The sequence below is a fragment of the Tenrec ecaudatus genome, chromosome 8 (assembly GCF_050624435.1).
Source record: "Tenrec ecaudatus isolate mTenEca1 chromosome 8, mTenEca1.hap1, whole genome shotgun sequence".
NCBI classification, from domain to species: Eukaryota; Metazoa; Chordata; class Mammalia; order Afrosoricida; family Tenrecidae; genus Tenrec; species Tenrec ecaudatus.
The window spans coordinates 50,607,028-50,623,392 of record NC_134537.1 but is presented as its reverse complement, the minus strand read 5'-3'; the positions used below and the strand labels follow the sequence as shown (position 1 = coordinate 50,623,392).

The 16,365-nt window shown below is 43.5% G+C and overlaps 1 protein-coding gene across 5 annotated transcripts in view; it reads left to right on the top strand.

Moving 5' to 3' along the window:
• The window catches only part of MYT1L (myelin transcription factor 1 like), a 286,534-nt gene that overhangs the window by 215,739 nt on the left and 54,430 nt on the right, over positions 1 to 16,365 (top strand). For all 5 annotated transcript variants that reach the window (XM_075555669.1, XM_075555668.1, XM_075555667.1 and 2 more), the window contains exons 16-17: positions 2,683 to 2,766; positions 4,290 to 4,511. In XM_075555669.1, the coding sequence (XP_075411784.1) occupies positions 2,683 to 2,766; positions 4,290 to 4,511 (306 nt within the window). The remainder of the gene's footprint in view (positions 1 to 2,682; positions 2,767 to 4,289; positions 4,512 to 16,365) is intronic.

The window sequence follows — 16,365 nt, the reverse complement described above, 5'->3', positions numbered from 1 at the left end:
GAATTTTTATTGATATTAAAGGAAGTAAAGAATCACTGGATGATTTTAAACAGCGACTGCATTAATGCATTGTTTCAATGAATTGCCCTTTCAAAATCAATACCAGTTCAGAATCAATATTCGTCTGATCTAATACAGTAAAACTTGCAAGAGCCAGAATCTGTGCAAGATGGAAGCCTACCATCAAAGGAATATTCAAATATTTTCACAAATAAAGAGAAATAGAAGTGGTAAGGTCAAACCATGGCAAGGCAGACAATTGAGGACACCCAAAAAAACCAAGGCAGTCCATCGATTCCAGCTGTCCCAGCTGTCATGGTGTCATGTTGGTGGAAATGGGTGCTGGAGAGCAGCCATAGAGTTAACAGGTTGTGTGAGAAGTGAGGACAAGAGAGCCAGTAAACATGAAGCCCATGTCGAACCCAGACGGAAAATGATATTAGTGGTCATTCACTAATTGGAGATAGGTTTGCATTGACAAGGTCAGTCTACAATATGAGTTTAAGTAGTCATTGGGATATCCAAATAGATATGCTCAATGGTCAATAGCATGCATGGGTTTACATTTTAGTCTGAATTAGAAAACTGGATCTAGAAGCTATCAACATAAAGCTTCAGAGACAGGGCTAGATGGGCTTCTGCAGGAAACAACAGAGAGTGAGAAACAAAGCCTACCAGCGCACCCCACCCCCAGGACACCTGTGAACACTGCAGAGCGAGAGCTGGCTGCCAATGCAATGAAGGAACATCTGGGAGAGCCAAGAATCACGCAAGGGAAATGTAGAGACTAGTTTTAGAAGCAACAGTCCTAGGAGCTGCAGATGGTCAAGTTCCACAAAGATTGAAGAGCATTCATTGACCTCAATGTCAAGATGACCCTGGAAAAGCAGGATGGATAGATGGGTCGCAGCCAGATTACAAAGGGCACAATCAGCTGAGGATTCGATAGGAAGTGAAAAGAACATGCAGGAAGTAGAAATACCTCTCTTTTTAAATTTTTTTCCATTGTGAAATCAGAATGAAAAGTAAAAGTAGCAGGAGGCAGCAAATTCAAGTGCATCTGAGCTTTTTGTAAACGAAAGATAGCCCAGGGTGGAGGACAGCAGGGTGTTGACCGTGCTTCAGGAGCTGTGAGCATTGAAATGGCGACGCGATGGAGGAAAGCAGATGGAAAGGACAGCACGTGTCCACAGCACCCAAAGCTCAGCGGGCAACTCAGGGTCCAGCACACTACATGACAAGCCCCAGATAAACATGCTTCGTCCCAGGAAAATGAGAGACCCTCTCCCGTCCACCAAGCTGCATGTAAGATAGCTGGTTTAAAGCTGCGAGAAGTCAGCCGACTAGCACAGGGGAGAAAAGGAGTAGCTGTAGCCTGATTAAGGGGGGAATGTCACGTCAGTCTTTAGGAGCCCGGGTGATGTAGTAGGCTACCAGTTCGATTGTTAACTGTAAGATCAGCAATTCAAACCCACCAGCCACTCTTGTGAGAAAATGAGGCTTTCTGCTCCCATAAAGATTTATAGCCTAGGAAACCCACTGTCTTACAGGGTCCCTGTCAGTCAGAAATGATCTCCTAGCACTGAGCTTAGGTCAAATAAGGATTCGCTGGATGATGCAAATGGTTAAATGGTCACAGACTAAAAGTTGATAGTTTGAATCCGAGACACATCTTGGAATACGGACCTAGAGTTCTGTTTCTGAAAGATCACAGCCATTGAAAACCCTATGGGAAACAGTTCTACTCTGACACCCATGGAGTTCCCACGAGTCACAGTGGCCTTGAACTTCTTTAAAAAGATATCACAACTCACAAGAAAGAAATGAGGAAAATGTATTACAAGCCTCTACGCTCCCTGGAACATAACCATGTGGTCAGTAGGCCTGTGTCCGCTTCTAAACTACCGCAGAGCACCGTAGTATGTGGTGTGATTTCTTTATCTTTTCTAATCCCCAGTTCTTTAATTCTTTGTAATTTGATCTACTCTCCTTATGATAGATATTCTCATCTTTGGCATACATATTATTCTGTTCTATAGAGAATTTTTCTTCTAAGTAAGTGTGAGGACCCATATTCAAAAAATTTTTAATTAACTTGAGCATATTCCATTTTTATTGTACATTCTTTGTATAACCAAATGTAAGCACATCCTATATATCAGAATGTCCTGTCCCTCCCATATTAGAAGCTTATGAGATGGAAGGAGTTGGCCAGCTGGCTATAAGAAACCAAGTCACTAAGAAAGGGAACAGGGAAGTTCATGTTTTCTTGTCAACAGTGCCCTTGTTGTGTGGATGTGTCCATCCTTCGTGTCTCCTTTCCCTGTGTTTCTTCTCTCTATCATCTATCTTTAAATCTGTCAGTCCCTCGATCTGTCGATCACAACAAAACTTCCTCCGGCCTCTTTTCCGACGATGCCTGAAGGCTTCTATTCCTACAAATGGACCGCGAGTCTTGTCATCTGTTTAAGGCATCCTAGTCCACCGCAGTCTCTTCTCTCTCTTGAAAAGGGAATGGACAATCTCGAAAGGCTTTGACAGGACACAGAGACAGAGCATCCAAAAGAGCTCTAGAAACACAGGATTTGGGGGCAGATCAAATCAAAGCAGCATCGATTGTAAAGAAAGCTTGCCGGATTTAACAGTGCCAGATTGCTTTCTGAAAACATTTTTCTTATTTAGCCTTTCAGGTTGCCCGAGAGCAAAGAAAAGTGGCATCAGGATAGCACAAAGCAAAGAAGACAAAGAAGATCAAGAGCCTATTAGGTATGAGTGCCCAGTGAGATCGAGAAACACAGCAGCACGGCTGCTGGTGTTGGGGCAGTTTAAAGTTTACATGAAGAAAGGCAACATTAGTAAAGAGAAGAAACCACATTTTTAGTGAGCATTCTGAGATTCCAGTCAACTGAGAGGTCACATAAAAGTTACCCACTAATGTATATCAAAAACAGAAAGGCACCTCTGGTAATTAATTGAGTCTAAACTACAGATGACATCTAACACTAGGCTAATAGCCAATGTTCTGAGTAAGCAACTTCACAAGAAGTTTATCTCTACCACTTGGCAGTAAAAGCAGTGTAATTTACTAGGAAGGACAGATTCATAGCATGATATAACAGAAACTGTAAAGATCTTACTAATATTTTGGCTTATAAAATTCATTTAATTTTATACACTGCCTTGGCCTAACAACAGGACTTGAGACCGAGGTTTGTACCAAGCATGGAGAGTGTGGAGGAAGAATTACATTATCCCTTTTGCTTCTCAAATCAGGGAATTCCGCTCCCCCATCCCCAAAACGCCATCGGCCTGCACCTCGGGAAATCAGAGGATAAACACAGTGCCCCTGCTTTGAAATTTTCATCCTACTCAATTTCTTTAGGGAGGAAAAAGCTAGTTCATTAAAAAGTGTGGCAATGATTGAAAATGTATGAACGTAAATAGGTAGCACTGATTCTAAAGAACATAAACCTGCCTATCCAAGCAAACGTAGGCAGACTCCTCAACTGCGGGCACATGGGTGCCACGTCGAATTGCTCTCTACGTTCTTTGAGATGCATGTGATCCTGTTTAGTTTTGCTTAGTGTCCTCCGTCCTTCAGAACAGAGACGTCTGAAAAATATTGACGTGCTTGTTATTGAACTTTCACTCTATTTTTCTCTCATTAAAAAAATAACAACAACACTGACCATGGGATTCTCTTCTGGAAGCATTCAGTAAATATCTCGGCCGTGTAAGATCTGATCTACCTGGCCATCAGTGAGTGCAGCTAACCAAATAAGGTTTTCTAGCATGTAAGAAAAACACAGGTTTATGAAATAGCCTTTTAAAATACAACCCCACAATTCCCCATCAACTTTGCCTTGTTCTACCAGAACAGCTCTTATTCTGTCCAAAACGAAGCGCTGTCTTTCAAGTAGACACGTGTATTTCACTTGTTGCAACAACCTAATTTTTTTTCCACATGCTGGAGCCCGTCATCCCTCACAAAGCATAGAAATTTTGTTCCAGAAAAGCTTTCTCTCAACTGTGGAATAAGTATTTCAGCCAGGATGAAATATTTAATTGCTCCACTAGGTGGTGTCTTTTAGTAATTTCTTTCCTTTTGTTTTTTGTTTTTCTTTTCTTTCTTTCTTTCTTTCTTTTTTTTCTTTCTTTGTGTTTCTTAGCTAGTAGAGCATGATTGTTCTTTTTTTTCCTTCGTGTCAGGTTATTTTGACTTTGTTATAGAGGCTACCAGGTATATGATGGCAACCCAGTAAAGTTTATCTCATCTATCTGCTATCCAGATGCCCAGTTCCTGGTTGTGATGGTCAGGGTCATATAACTGGAAAGTATGCATCCCACCGCAGTGCATCGGGGTGCCCCCTAGCCGCCAAACGGCAAAAGGATGGGTACCTCAATGGCTCCCAGTTCTCCTGGAAGTCAGTGAAGACGGAAGGTATGTCATGTCCCACTCCCGGATGTGATGGATCAGGACACGTCAGCGGTAGTTTCCTCACACATCGCAGGTGAGTAATCACATGACTGACTGGTTGTTTGGCTTGGGGATTGTTCTGATGGTTCTGTTGGGAATTACCTAGCATGGCTTGTTATGGCATGCACATTTTTCACACCCCATCCATCTTTGCTTAAGAGAAAAGACTTCATCATGAAGTTCTAAGGTTTATGAAAAGATAAAGTATGTACCACTACCTCCTCGCCTTTAAAAAAATACAAATGTAAAGAAATTCGTAGATCTCTTCAGAAGGAAATGCATTAGAATATTATAGACATACATTTAGCCACTTTCCTTGGAGAGCACATGCAGGACAGAGGATGGCAGTTGGCCCAGCGGTGTCATGTTGAGTCCAAGCCTGAAGATACAGGGACCAGAAAACTGCCAAAAGATGCTCTCACCCGCTTGCATTTGTTTCCAGAAGTCTGTTTAATGGGGGTGGGGGGTGGCGGGTGGGGGGGTTCTTCTTTGTCAAATCAGAAGGTCTCACTGGAAAAGAGTTCAACACATATGTAGACACAGCACAGGAGATTATACTAGACTTGCTGCGTGACAATGTCATAAATATCAGGTTGACTGAACTATGAAATCGAATGATATCTGTAAAGCTCCCAATAAAGTGATTAAAAAAATGATCAAGAAAAGAAAGCCAGGTTGGGGAAGATATGTAGTAGAATCTTCAGGAATATTCTAAGCCATGCAAATGCCATGCTCTTGCATGAACAGAATTTTTTTTTCTTTCTGCTTCTCTCTCATAATATATAGGTGTATATATGCACACATTATATATGTGTGCATGTGTGTGTGGTACAAAGCACATACATGCATCTTGATTTAATTTGTTAAAGCATATCAAAAACAGAATGAAGCAAAGGCTCATAAGGAAACCAAGAGTGTGAAATTGAGCCTTATCCTTTTGAAGATGGATGGTTGTTTGTTTCTTTTTTGTTTGTTTGCTTCTTATTACCAAAAAAGGAAAAAACAAAATTTCTGCTCAGGTAGAAAATTAAAATACATGAATGGGTTTCAAAAGTGAAAAAAAATACTTCCTTTCTCCGGCCCTATCTCCTACCTCACTTTGTAAAAATAATCCAGTCACATGTCTTCTTTCAAAAGTCGCCTTTGGCTATGAAAGCAAACCCGTCAGTCGGGACACAAGGCGCATGCGTGCAGGTGCCCTTCCCCTTACTTTCCTTCGTACAAATAAAGCCTAATGTGGCGTAGATATCGTCACTGGAACAATGAATAATATGTGTTCACTCCTAAAAACCAAAGAAACCGGGTGTTTTCAAGTCCGTTCAAACGCATCGCCACGCCAGGCGAGCCTTCGTGGAACAGGGCTCCGCAGGACTTTCCGTGGCTTCACCGTGGGGTTTCAATGGCAGGGTGTTTAGAAGCAGGTCACCCGCCTCGCTTCTGAGTTGCCTCTGGGTAGACTCAGTCTGTTAACCTTCCAGCTGGCAGCTGTGTGAGGCTGGGCTCTCTAGAGAAGCAAAAACATTGAGATAGATAGGTAGGTAGGTGATCGATACACAGATAAATTGATTGATTGATATCAAGTAAGTGGAAGTGGTCGTGGAAGTGGTTAGGTCTAATCTGATTCAAGTCTGGAAGTCAAACGTTAAGTCAGAAGCTTTTCCCGACTCATAGCTTCCAGGGCTGTGAAATCAGGAAGCAGGAAGCAGCCGGACAAAACAAGAGGCGCAAGGCTGGCGGATGCAGAGGTGGGCTGGCAGGTCAGATGTTTAGATTCTGATGGCTTATACAGCCAGCAGGCAATATGGTGGGTCTCAATTCAAAGTACCAGAAGTAGGTGTGACAGATGCAAATTCCACACTAGCAGAAAGAGAGAGGGGCTGGTTATCTAAAACAGCTATCTATCTATCTATCTATCTATCTATCTATCTATCTATCTATCGGCACACCCCAAAGAAGATATCAACATAGTGTAATCTCAGTAAGGGGATGTTCTCCAGCCTAGTCTTCCCACGTCTGCTTGCTACAAAGGGCAGACCCCATCCTGGGATTGTTTACCTTACGACATGTCACATTATACGGGAGACCTGCCTGCCAAACTACTGAGGATCCTGGCATAGCCAAGTTGACACAGAAACTAACTATCACTGCAGCTGACTGTATTGTCTCTGTTTGTACCAACCAAAGCCTAGAAATTATAAGCATGCATTCATTCTTGGATGGATAATTTTTCCATCTGATTACTCAGAAAGTCTCATCATTCCATTGTTCCATTGCACACCCTACCATAACTGTTGCTTTTCTTGATCTCAATGTTGCAAAGAATGCTACAAGAGAGTTCTTTAAACATGTAGCTTCATGTATTTGAGAAAACATATCTTTGGTATATATTTCCAGAAACAAAAGGGCTTATTTTTAAATTTTCAATAATTCAGGCCTAATTATCTTCCAAAAAGTACCTTTTTTTTAATCATTTCATTACCTAAACCTTCATCGCTTCTAAAACTTGTAATATTGTACCTATATTATATATACATAATGGTGTACACATTTTAGTACTATAATACAAGCATGATAAACCATTAATTTTATTAAATATATACAGGAATGCCTTGAAATTAAAGTTAAACAAGCTCATTATACAAGAAGTTCAGCATCTACATAAGACTAAGTACACGGCTCACCATTTAGGACAAGCATTCCTCTTGTTTTTACATAAACAGAAAACCAAAATGAAATAATATTATAATTTATTAAACTTAAATCAAATTACACATTTGATTTTATTAAGTATAAACTACTCAATGTACAACATTTTCTCCTCTTTCAAAACCTTTGACTGAATTTATATATCATATAATAATATATTATATTACTTATAGACATAAGGGACAAAAGATTGCATGTCTCGAGGGTTCATTACTTAGTGTGAGGGGCCCCAGCACTCGAACGGGTCCTGACTTTGCAGGAGCAACTTTGAGATTGTGGAAAATATTCAAGAGAGACAGACAGATTGTGGTGGTTGGGTGGGGCTCCTTGTCCTATGTCAGAACTGAGAGAGGAGAGAGAGAGAATGTATTTTCCAATCGGGTATATACAATGGGGCTTACAGATCTTTTATAAAGCATGTGCGTCATATAGCTAGCATATTACATACTCAATAGGTAATATCATAAGCGGGTAACATAATAAACAACAATGAGGTCAGCACCTTGACCTAGTGCTAGTTGACGATGAACCCCACCCCCCCAAACCTCCCCAGGGGTCTGCTACATTTATGGTGGGTCAGCTATGGAACCTGATAGCTCTCTACAGACAATTTCCAGGCACAGAGACTAGCCAAGCATATGAATGATTCATCTTATATGGTAGCTCCTTTATGAGAGTTCCTTTATGGGGGGTTATTGGAGGGGCTCTGTCCAGCCATGAGAATGTGTATTAAGATTCTTTTATATCTCATCACAGTGAGGGATTTCCCCACCAGAATCGGCTCTCTAGCCCCGTCATGATGAGCATGGAGGAGTTAGCTTCTCATCTACTCTCTCAGTTTACCACATCCATTGTGCAGATTATATTGCTGCATACAGATTTTTCTCATTTTCCTTGAATAGGCTTGCTTACCTACATTCCTCAGTGTAAGCAGCTGAGGGTGCGGGGGTTGTTTGCATCTTCTAAACACTGTTCCAAAATGAGGAGTTCTAGGGCCGGGTGGGTTCCAGAAAGCAAGCATCGGAGAAGAATGATCTACACAGTCATGTCCTGCCCAAGATTTCCAAGACTCACCCCAAATGTGGAAGTGAAAGTCACCGCCTTTACATTCTCAACCCACATGCCTTGGTTTATTCTCTTACTTGACACACAGATATTAAAAACGAAAGAATTTTTTCATGACCGCCCCCCCCAAAAAAACCCAAACCCCAAATTCACTGCCATCACATCAATTCTGACTCATAGTGAACGTATAAGGCAAGACTGAACTTCCCCTGCCTCTACTGCAGTGGAACACCATTGCAGCAGCTGGTTGTTCAGAACTGTTGACCATGACGTTGGCAGCCCAAAGCACAGTCAGGGCTCCTGACTGCACTGATGTCTCCTGTAATGTTTTTAACGACCAGGCCTGCCTTTTGTTGGACCCATGGCTCTTCACAACTTCCTTTTCTCCACAAGAATGCATCTGGGTGTCTGATAGAGATGTGTAGCGTTTGCTCAAAGCACATACTCAGCTTTATACTCCTGGTGGAATCTCAGGGGCAAGGTCATATTTAGTGAAGACAAGCACAACTTACAGGTTCACACCACTCAATCAAGGCACCACACAAAGAACTCTCCTGTGTAGAAATGTTCTATTGAACTCCCTTCATGGTGTGCCAACAACCCTTTCTGAGAACTTTGTGGGAGTAGGCGTCGTTCTTGTTAGGCGCCCAGACCTTTACCATAGACCTGTTCAAGGTCCTGGGTCCTTAGCAGAGGTCACAGAAGCACACAGCCCAAGAGAAAGAGCCACAAGCCCTGAGCGTCTCTCCCCGTCAAAGGCTCACCAGTCTGTGGTGGTGCTCCAGGGATGCCTGTCATGAATCCACGTGGAAAATGGACCTGGAAAGATGAAAATCGGTGTCTGAGATTGAGTTCATGCCATGTGTCATTTTTTGGTTGGCAGAGCTGTGAGCAGACATTGAGACGTGCTTTTCTTCGAAAAGCTTCCTGGAGCACCGGCAGAACTCGCTGCTCTTTGTCCTCACTGAGAAGGAAATGGGGGGTGTTTGCAGGCATTTGCTTCTGACACATTGAGGAAAGGCTCCAAACTCCTCGGTCTGTCTGTCTGTCCGTCTGTGTGTGCGAAGTAGAAACAGAAGGTCAAGGGAACTTGGGTCAAAGTGCTCAGTAGTAGGACCTTTGGGAAAAGTTGACCCGTGGTCTGTCTTTGGCAAAATTCCACTTACTTTACTAGGTAGGCAAGCATTTTTTCTTTCTGGTAAGGCGGTGCTATGAATCCTGGGCAAGAATGTAGCTGAGTGTACGAGCGTAAGTGGAATAAATAAATAAAAGCTAAAACATTTTCCTTTTTCTGAATGCCCTTGACCTAGCCCTTTTCCCAAGCCCTTAAGGCGTGTGGGAAAATGAGTCTCCCCAGAAGACCATTACTCTGTACTTTAGACTCTGTGGCCCCTGTCATGTTTTATAGACTGAAAACAAAGCAACTTTCAGAATCTGCGGGAAAAAAACAGACTGAAATAGAAATCCCCCAAAGTAACATTTTCCACTTGCTTCTAAATTGTGAGAACCTAATTACATGATTCAAGAACTGTTTCCTAGAGTGTCCAACATGAATGCAGCTGGACAGAGGCTCGTTTCCTGTGGCTCCTGGGTCCTCACTGTGCACCAAGCCGCTCACGCAAACGCCCCTTTCAAAGAGGTAGCCCTCACTGCACGATTCTAATCCCCAAAGTGATGCTGTCTCTCACTGACCCACATCTGAGCATCCACACCCTCCCACTTGTAAAATAGCTTCCCTTTCATCTCAGAGTCCTTGAACTATGTAGCCCATTATATATTTAAGGGATTGAGAAAGAATATTTCTTTCCAGGATATATATATATAGCTGGTTGGGGCGAAATGAAGACACAGCAAATACGGAAAATGTTGTTAAATGTTTTACTTTATCTTTGAGATTGGCCTGGCCTTTTCTAGAAGAGCAGTGTTTAACATGAAAAATAAGTCATTCCTAACCAGATGCTTTTTCACATAAACCAGAGAAAGCCTTCCATTGAGATATGCCACTGAAATCTAAAGAATAAAAAGATTCTAGATGTCACATTTTGAAAACCCATGCTCTTGGGATAAAAATCATTCCTGATTTTCTGGCATATTGGAGATGTAATGATTATTCCCACAAGAGGGTTTCTTCACATCCACAATTGTGAAGGTCAACCTATTATCAGCACCTCAGCCAGGGCATTCATACGGAGGCAGCAGCAAGGTTGAGCTTCCAGAAAGGGCAGATCTGCAGGACTAGGAGAGCCCTCCGGGTCCCCAGGGCTCATCCAGGTACCTATTATCTTATGTTTGGATCTAATATTGTAACTGCAGATGCAACTAACTTGAGATTTTCAGGGTCAGACATAAAAAGACATTTTTTTTCTGAGAAGTAAGATCAACACCTGGAAGCAAATCAAAAAGCCCAGAAAGGAAGAATTACTAAGATAATTCTATAATAATATCTAGATGTCATTATAGAAAATACTTACTTTATATTATGCTGAGGTACAGGCCAGAGAAATGTACCTCAGCCGAGGGGGTGCTAGGGTCTTAGCCAGGGGGAATCGACAGGACGATTCCATCCATTGGCTTCCATCCAGTCAATGCTGACGTCCAGGCCCCTGTGGGTTTCCAAGACTATAACTGTTGACAGGAGTAGAAAGCCCAGTCTTTCTCCCAAGAAGCTGCTGGTGGTTTTGAACTGCCAACCATGCAAATTGTAGCCCAATGTGTAGCCACTATACCACCAGGGCTCCAGGCATAATACATAAGACAGGTCCTATACAAATTACTGAGCACTGCCTGAGTCTTAGTATGTACTAAGCCATGCACTGGGTACAATGTGCCATCTGAGAATGGCAAAGAGAGAGAAGCTGCCCATTTCAGTGTCAGGGACTCGCTGAGGGCATGTGTAGAGGGGCAAGGAGTGAGGACACTGAGGAAGGGGGTCGCCAAACCCCAAACCAAAGTTACTGCCTTCGGGTCATTTCCAAGCCACGGTGACCCTATAGGACAGGGCAGAACTGCCCCCTTGGTTTTCTAAGACTGTGAAACTTTACAGAGAGAGATAGTCTCATCTTTCTCCCTAGAAGAGTTGGTGCTTTGAACTGCTGACCTTGGGGCTAGCAGTTCCGTGTGAGGTTCCTGTGCCACGAGGGCACCTTATGTTGGTAGTAGAATGATTCAAATGAGTGAGTGTGAGGTCCAGGATGGTGTAAACGGTCAGGGGAGATAAGAGGAGTCCACTGAATAATAAAGTCCACATTCTCAAGATGTGTACACATTTCTCCTTGACCTGGCCCTGCTTCTTTCTCCAGTATCTGCTCCCAGACCCTATTAGCTAGCCATTCCGAGCTACTGAAATATTCCACACCTCTGTGCCTTCCGTGGACCTCCCGATGGCCTTTTCTCCTTCATCCCTCCACTTCTGAGATGTCTCATTCTGCAAAATCAGAGTGGCGCTCGCTTCCTGGGTGCTAACCAGGATTCTGCATGGATCAACCTTTGATAGCCATGCGAACCCGATGAAATAATATTACATGATTCCTATTTTAAAGATTAGGAAATTGGGTCCAAAGTAAATTTAAGTCCTTTGCCCAAGGGCATCAGGAGCCCTGGTGGCCTAGGGGCTGAGCATTAGGCTGCCCTCCAAAGATGAGCAATTCGAAGCCACCAGCTGCCTCACAGGAGGAAGGCGGAGCTCCCCACTCCTGCAAACAGCCTGAGAAACTCACACCCCCTCCTTTAGGGTCCCTGTGAATCTGCGTGGACTGGATGGGAGTGAGACTTTGACTGCCCAGGGGCATACCATTTACCAAAGACGCAGGCAGCGGTCAAACCCAGGCAAGCTGACTTCATCCATCGGTTGCTCTTTTAAACCCTGCTCTAGCTTTCATCTTTGAGATTCTGCTCCTGTTGCCCACTGGGGGAAACCTCCCAACTTCTCTCCAAGAGTAGCGTGTCACCCTCCTCTATGGTGCCCTATTGAATCAATTTGCTGACATTACACTCTATTAGTCCCCACTGGACTCAGGATGTCTTCAAGGCAGGCAACATTTATCTGTGGCATATCAGAGCACCTGGCCAGGCACCCTGGGCTGATTAAGTCCTTGGTCAACCTTCCGAAAGGGCCCACATGGATACAGAAGACACTGGAAGGACTTTAAGTTGTTTTTTACTCACAGAGTTCTCTGATGATACATTTCAATTCCACATAATGGGAGAATAGGAAACGCAGGGGTCTGGCAACTGCATTTCACGAAGTAGACAACATCGACAGTTTTGTTACCTTAGACATGTTCGTGCAGATCCAGGACCCTGTAGAAAGACTCTGAAGGGACTCTCTTGCCCACCCTCACCCTCCCCCCCCCATCCCCTCCCTCCTCTAGATAATCACTCCTGGCCTTTCCTCCTTTCTCTCTGCTGCCCTCTTGTGCCTGCCCGTGGTCAACGGGGATGAGGCAGTAGTTGCCAGGGCCACCTTCAGAGGCTCTTTCTCATTTTATCAAAACATATTGAGGAAAAAAAGAACATACTACATTTGGCAACAAAAGAGGGAATGCGCCCTCATTTCTGAGGTTCGCTGTGGGTGGAAAGAGATACGGGTGGAAGCAGGCAGTGAGCCGAGGTGAAGTTGTGAATTTCCTGCAAGGGGGATGGACGCTTCGGTTCACTGCTTAACCCCTGTGTCCAGCCTTCCCATCCCATCGCTCCCGCTCCCTGGCAGCTGCCCCTGCCCAGATTTCACTTTGGCAGCCCTTTAACATCCACCCTTGAAGGATCTAACCAGGGTACCTGCTTTGTGAGAAAACAACAACATTGCTTGGTATTGCATTCCAGTTCTATGATCTGACTTTAGAATTTGTTGGTTGGCTTATTGCCAAAGGAAGTTAGGCAGATGGGAGCCACCACTGGCCGGAAAGGATTTCAACTCATCACTGAGTACTTCACAAGAAGTGCTCTCTTGGAGAGTGTTATAATTCCCCGTGGCAGAGGGGGTGCAGAGGGTGGGGGAGATTCAAAGTTGAGGTCTCCTTGAGGAAATGATTATGCTCCTTTGTGCTGGGCAAGGAGTACCCAGCCTCTTGTTTCTTGATAAAAGCAGCCCCACATACCACCCATGTCTGTGCCTTAAATCTTCTCTCCTCCACATCCAGCCCCAGAAGAAGAGATTAGGAAATCAACTAGAGCCATTGTGATGAGCTACAGATGGTAAGAAATTCAATTCCCTTAACTCCCTATTGTTTGCCTCCCATTTCAAAGAGTCAGATGGCTTCATTGTTTATCCTGAGTCATTTCTTAGGGATAATTGGCTCCAGGGTTATTTGAGAAAGATTTGGGGATGATTTGAATTCAATTCCCCCGTGGAATGAGACTTCCTGCTTAGCCCTTGCTTTTCCCAGATAAAATGCCCTTTAGGCCAGTCCCCCAAGACCCCCTGCCACCACTCACTGCTACTAGTTCCTGAAAGCACCTCAGATGTTCTCATTCTCATTATGCAACATTTGACAGAAAACATTTGGAAGAGGAAAACTCAGATCCGACATCTGTCTCGAACTGCAAATCCCAAAGGGCACCATGAAAAGTTAAAAGTGAAAGGTTACATCCGTTAGTCCTCCTCGGCCTGAAACAGCAAAGAATCGTGTACAGTATTTGCTGAGGATGGGACACAGCCGTATTTTATTTTACAGGATTTTTCTCCTAAAGCACTTTCACATTCACCATCTCATCTTTAGATCCCCAGAGTCTAGTAAGCATTCAACAAATGTTGGATGAATAAACGTAAGCTCCCACATAAGCTTGAATACCAGCTCATAGCGCTGAACTATCATTTGTTGCATGAGCAATGCGTTAGTTTTCCAGTCCTTTCAAAATTATGTTTCTACATACAGTACTATAAATTTAGTAGCTTGAAACAAAACGCATCTGTTATCTGTTTCTGTAGGTAGGACTTTCCACCTGACTTAAGTAGATATTCTGCTCAGGGTCTCACTAGAATGACCTCATAGGGCCACAGGCTGCATTGTCACCTGGAACTCAGGTTCCAGTTCTAAGATGTCTGGGTCCTGGTGGAATTACTTCTTCCAGGAAGGCCAGCAGAACACCCTTTCTCCAGTCTGCCCAAACGAGTCTTTTATAACGTACCCTAGTCAGTAGCAAAAGAGTGCCATACCCCAAAAGGAGTCATAATAATACTGTGGCTTAGATGTTGTGACGTTAACCACAAGGTCAATGGTTCAAACCCACTAGCCACTCAAGGGAGAAAGATGAGGCTGTCTGTCCCTATAAATATTTACAGGAAACCAACAGAGGCAGTTGTAGTCTGTCCCATAGGGTCGCTAGGAGTTGGAACCAACTCGAGGTCAGTGGGCTTGGTTTTGAATTAAAATCATGGAGGTGGTTAGCCCATCAGACTTATGGGTCTCACGAACCTTAACAGGAGATGATTCTACAGGGTGTGTGCACCAGGGCAGGTCCTTTGAAGACTGTCTTAGAATTCTGTCAAACACAAGCACATTAGTTTGGCCACTGTGCTATAATATTTGAAGAACCAATGAAGACATTTTTAATGTCTTTAATAAGAATTATCTATGACTATTTTAAAGACCAATCCACAAATAAACATAAATAACAAGATAAATTTTATCTACAACAGATACAAAATCTAACTTATTAAGAACCTTAAAGTCATGGTATGTGAAAATAATCACAAACTGAAAAGAAAAACCAAAAACTTTGAAGCCCTCTTCATTCGTGCTTGTAGTTAACACTAAATCCAGACCTTTGGGCTTCCTGCAATCATTTCAGATAGCACATCATCCTTCATTTCTAAATTAACAGGCGGTTCCAAGAATATCGCCAAGAGTAAGTGTGTGGAAAATGTGGTTATACTATAGCATATATGTATATGCTGTCCTATAAATGTATACAGTCAATTCTATCTGGAAACGGGATGGTTTGACTCTATACAGTGGCCAGAAACACTGAATTAGTGAATCCCAAATTATTGCTCCTGGGAGAAATAAAGAATTAAGTTGCTCGGAGCTTCTGGTTACATTTTTTTATCAACCATGCAAATCAGTCCATTAAATTGTTTACAAGCAATTTTGTTTAAAAACCCATTCTTTTAATAATTAAAATGGATTGCTTGGTGTTGAACTCATGACCAACATCACTATAACTTCTACTGAACAAAGCTTACCCATCACATATTTTCTCCCTAAGTCACACTACCAGCCTCTTTGGCCTTATAAATAGTCGTTGGCACTGTAACCCTGTGCTTGGGGGCATTTTAAGCGGCCGAGAGGAAGGAAGACCATTCTAACCCTGCATCGGTGGGGAAGGACATTTGCTTTCAGCACAAGCGGGCCAACGAGATGGCAGAGGCTGCTCTCTCTGGCCTCACCTGGGAGGAGGCGACTCCAATTTGTCACTACTCTGCACATGTCTGCACAAACGTCCCATGAGCATTGACTTCAGGATGACAAATTTAAGTGAAAAGGGGAATTCACAACTACAGATTCTGCAAACAATGGGGAGTGACTATTTCTCTGTCACCAAACTCTTTTCTGGTTTTCGTCTCTCTTTCACTAGGATGAGAACTTAATGGAAGGTCACTCAGTGCCTTCTTTATTGAGTCTCACCAACATTGTATCTGAGGAGCCGTATTACCCCCAGCGAGGCTGTTCTAACTCATGCCGACCCTACCCGGGGTTTCCAGGACTGTAACTCTTCATAGGGTCCACACCCTCATCTTTCAGGCAATCTGACATGTAATGAAGGGACTTCCTTCGGATGAATCACAGCGCTGGGGCACACTCCCCAGCTCTTCTTAGCTCTGTCATTCCTTTGGTCATCAGGGCACACAGGTTGTTATTTTACATTCCCTTCTCCCAACCGCAGAGCCACCCTAGGGCAGCTTTCTAGGCTGTTTTACTCTGAGCCTTTAGGAAAGGGAGTGCGCCCGCGGAAGGTCTTTCCCTGGCTGCAGCTTTCACAGGGAAAGCAGAAACTCCCTGGCTTCCCGGCCACACTGGATGCAGGCAACCCTGGAGGACGGCTTAGAACTCTTTGCTAGACACACTCTATACACCTCACATGTGACTGAGATGCAAAAACTGTTTTGTTGTTTCATA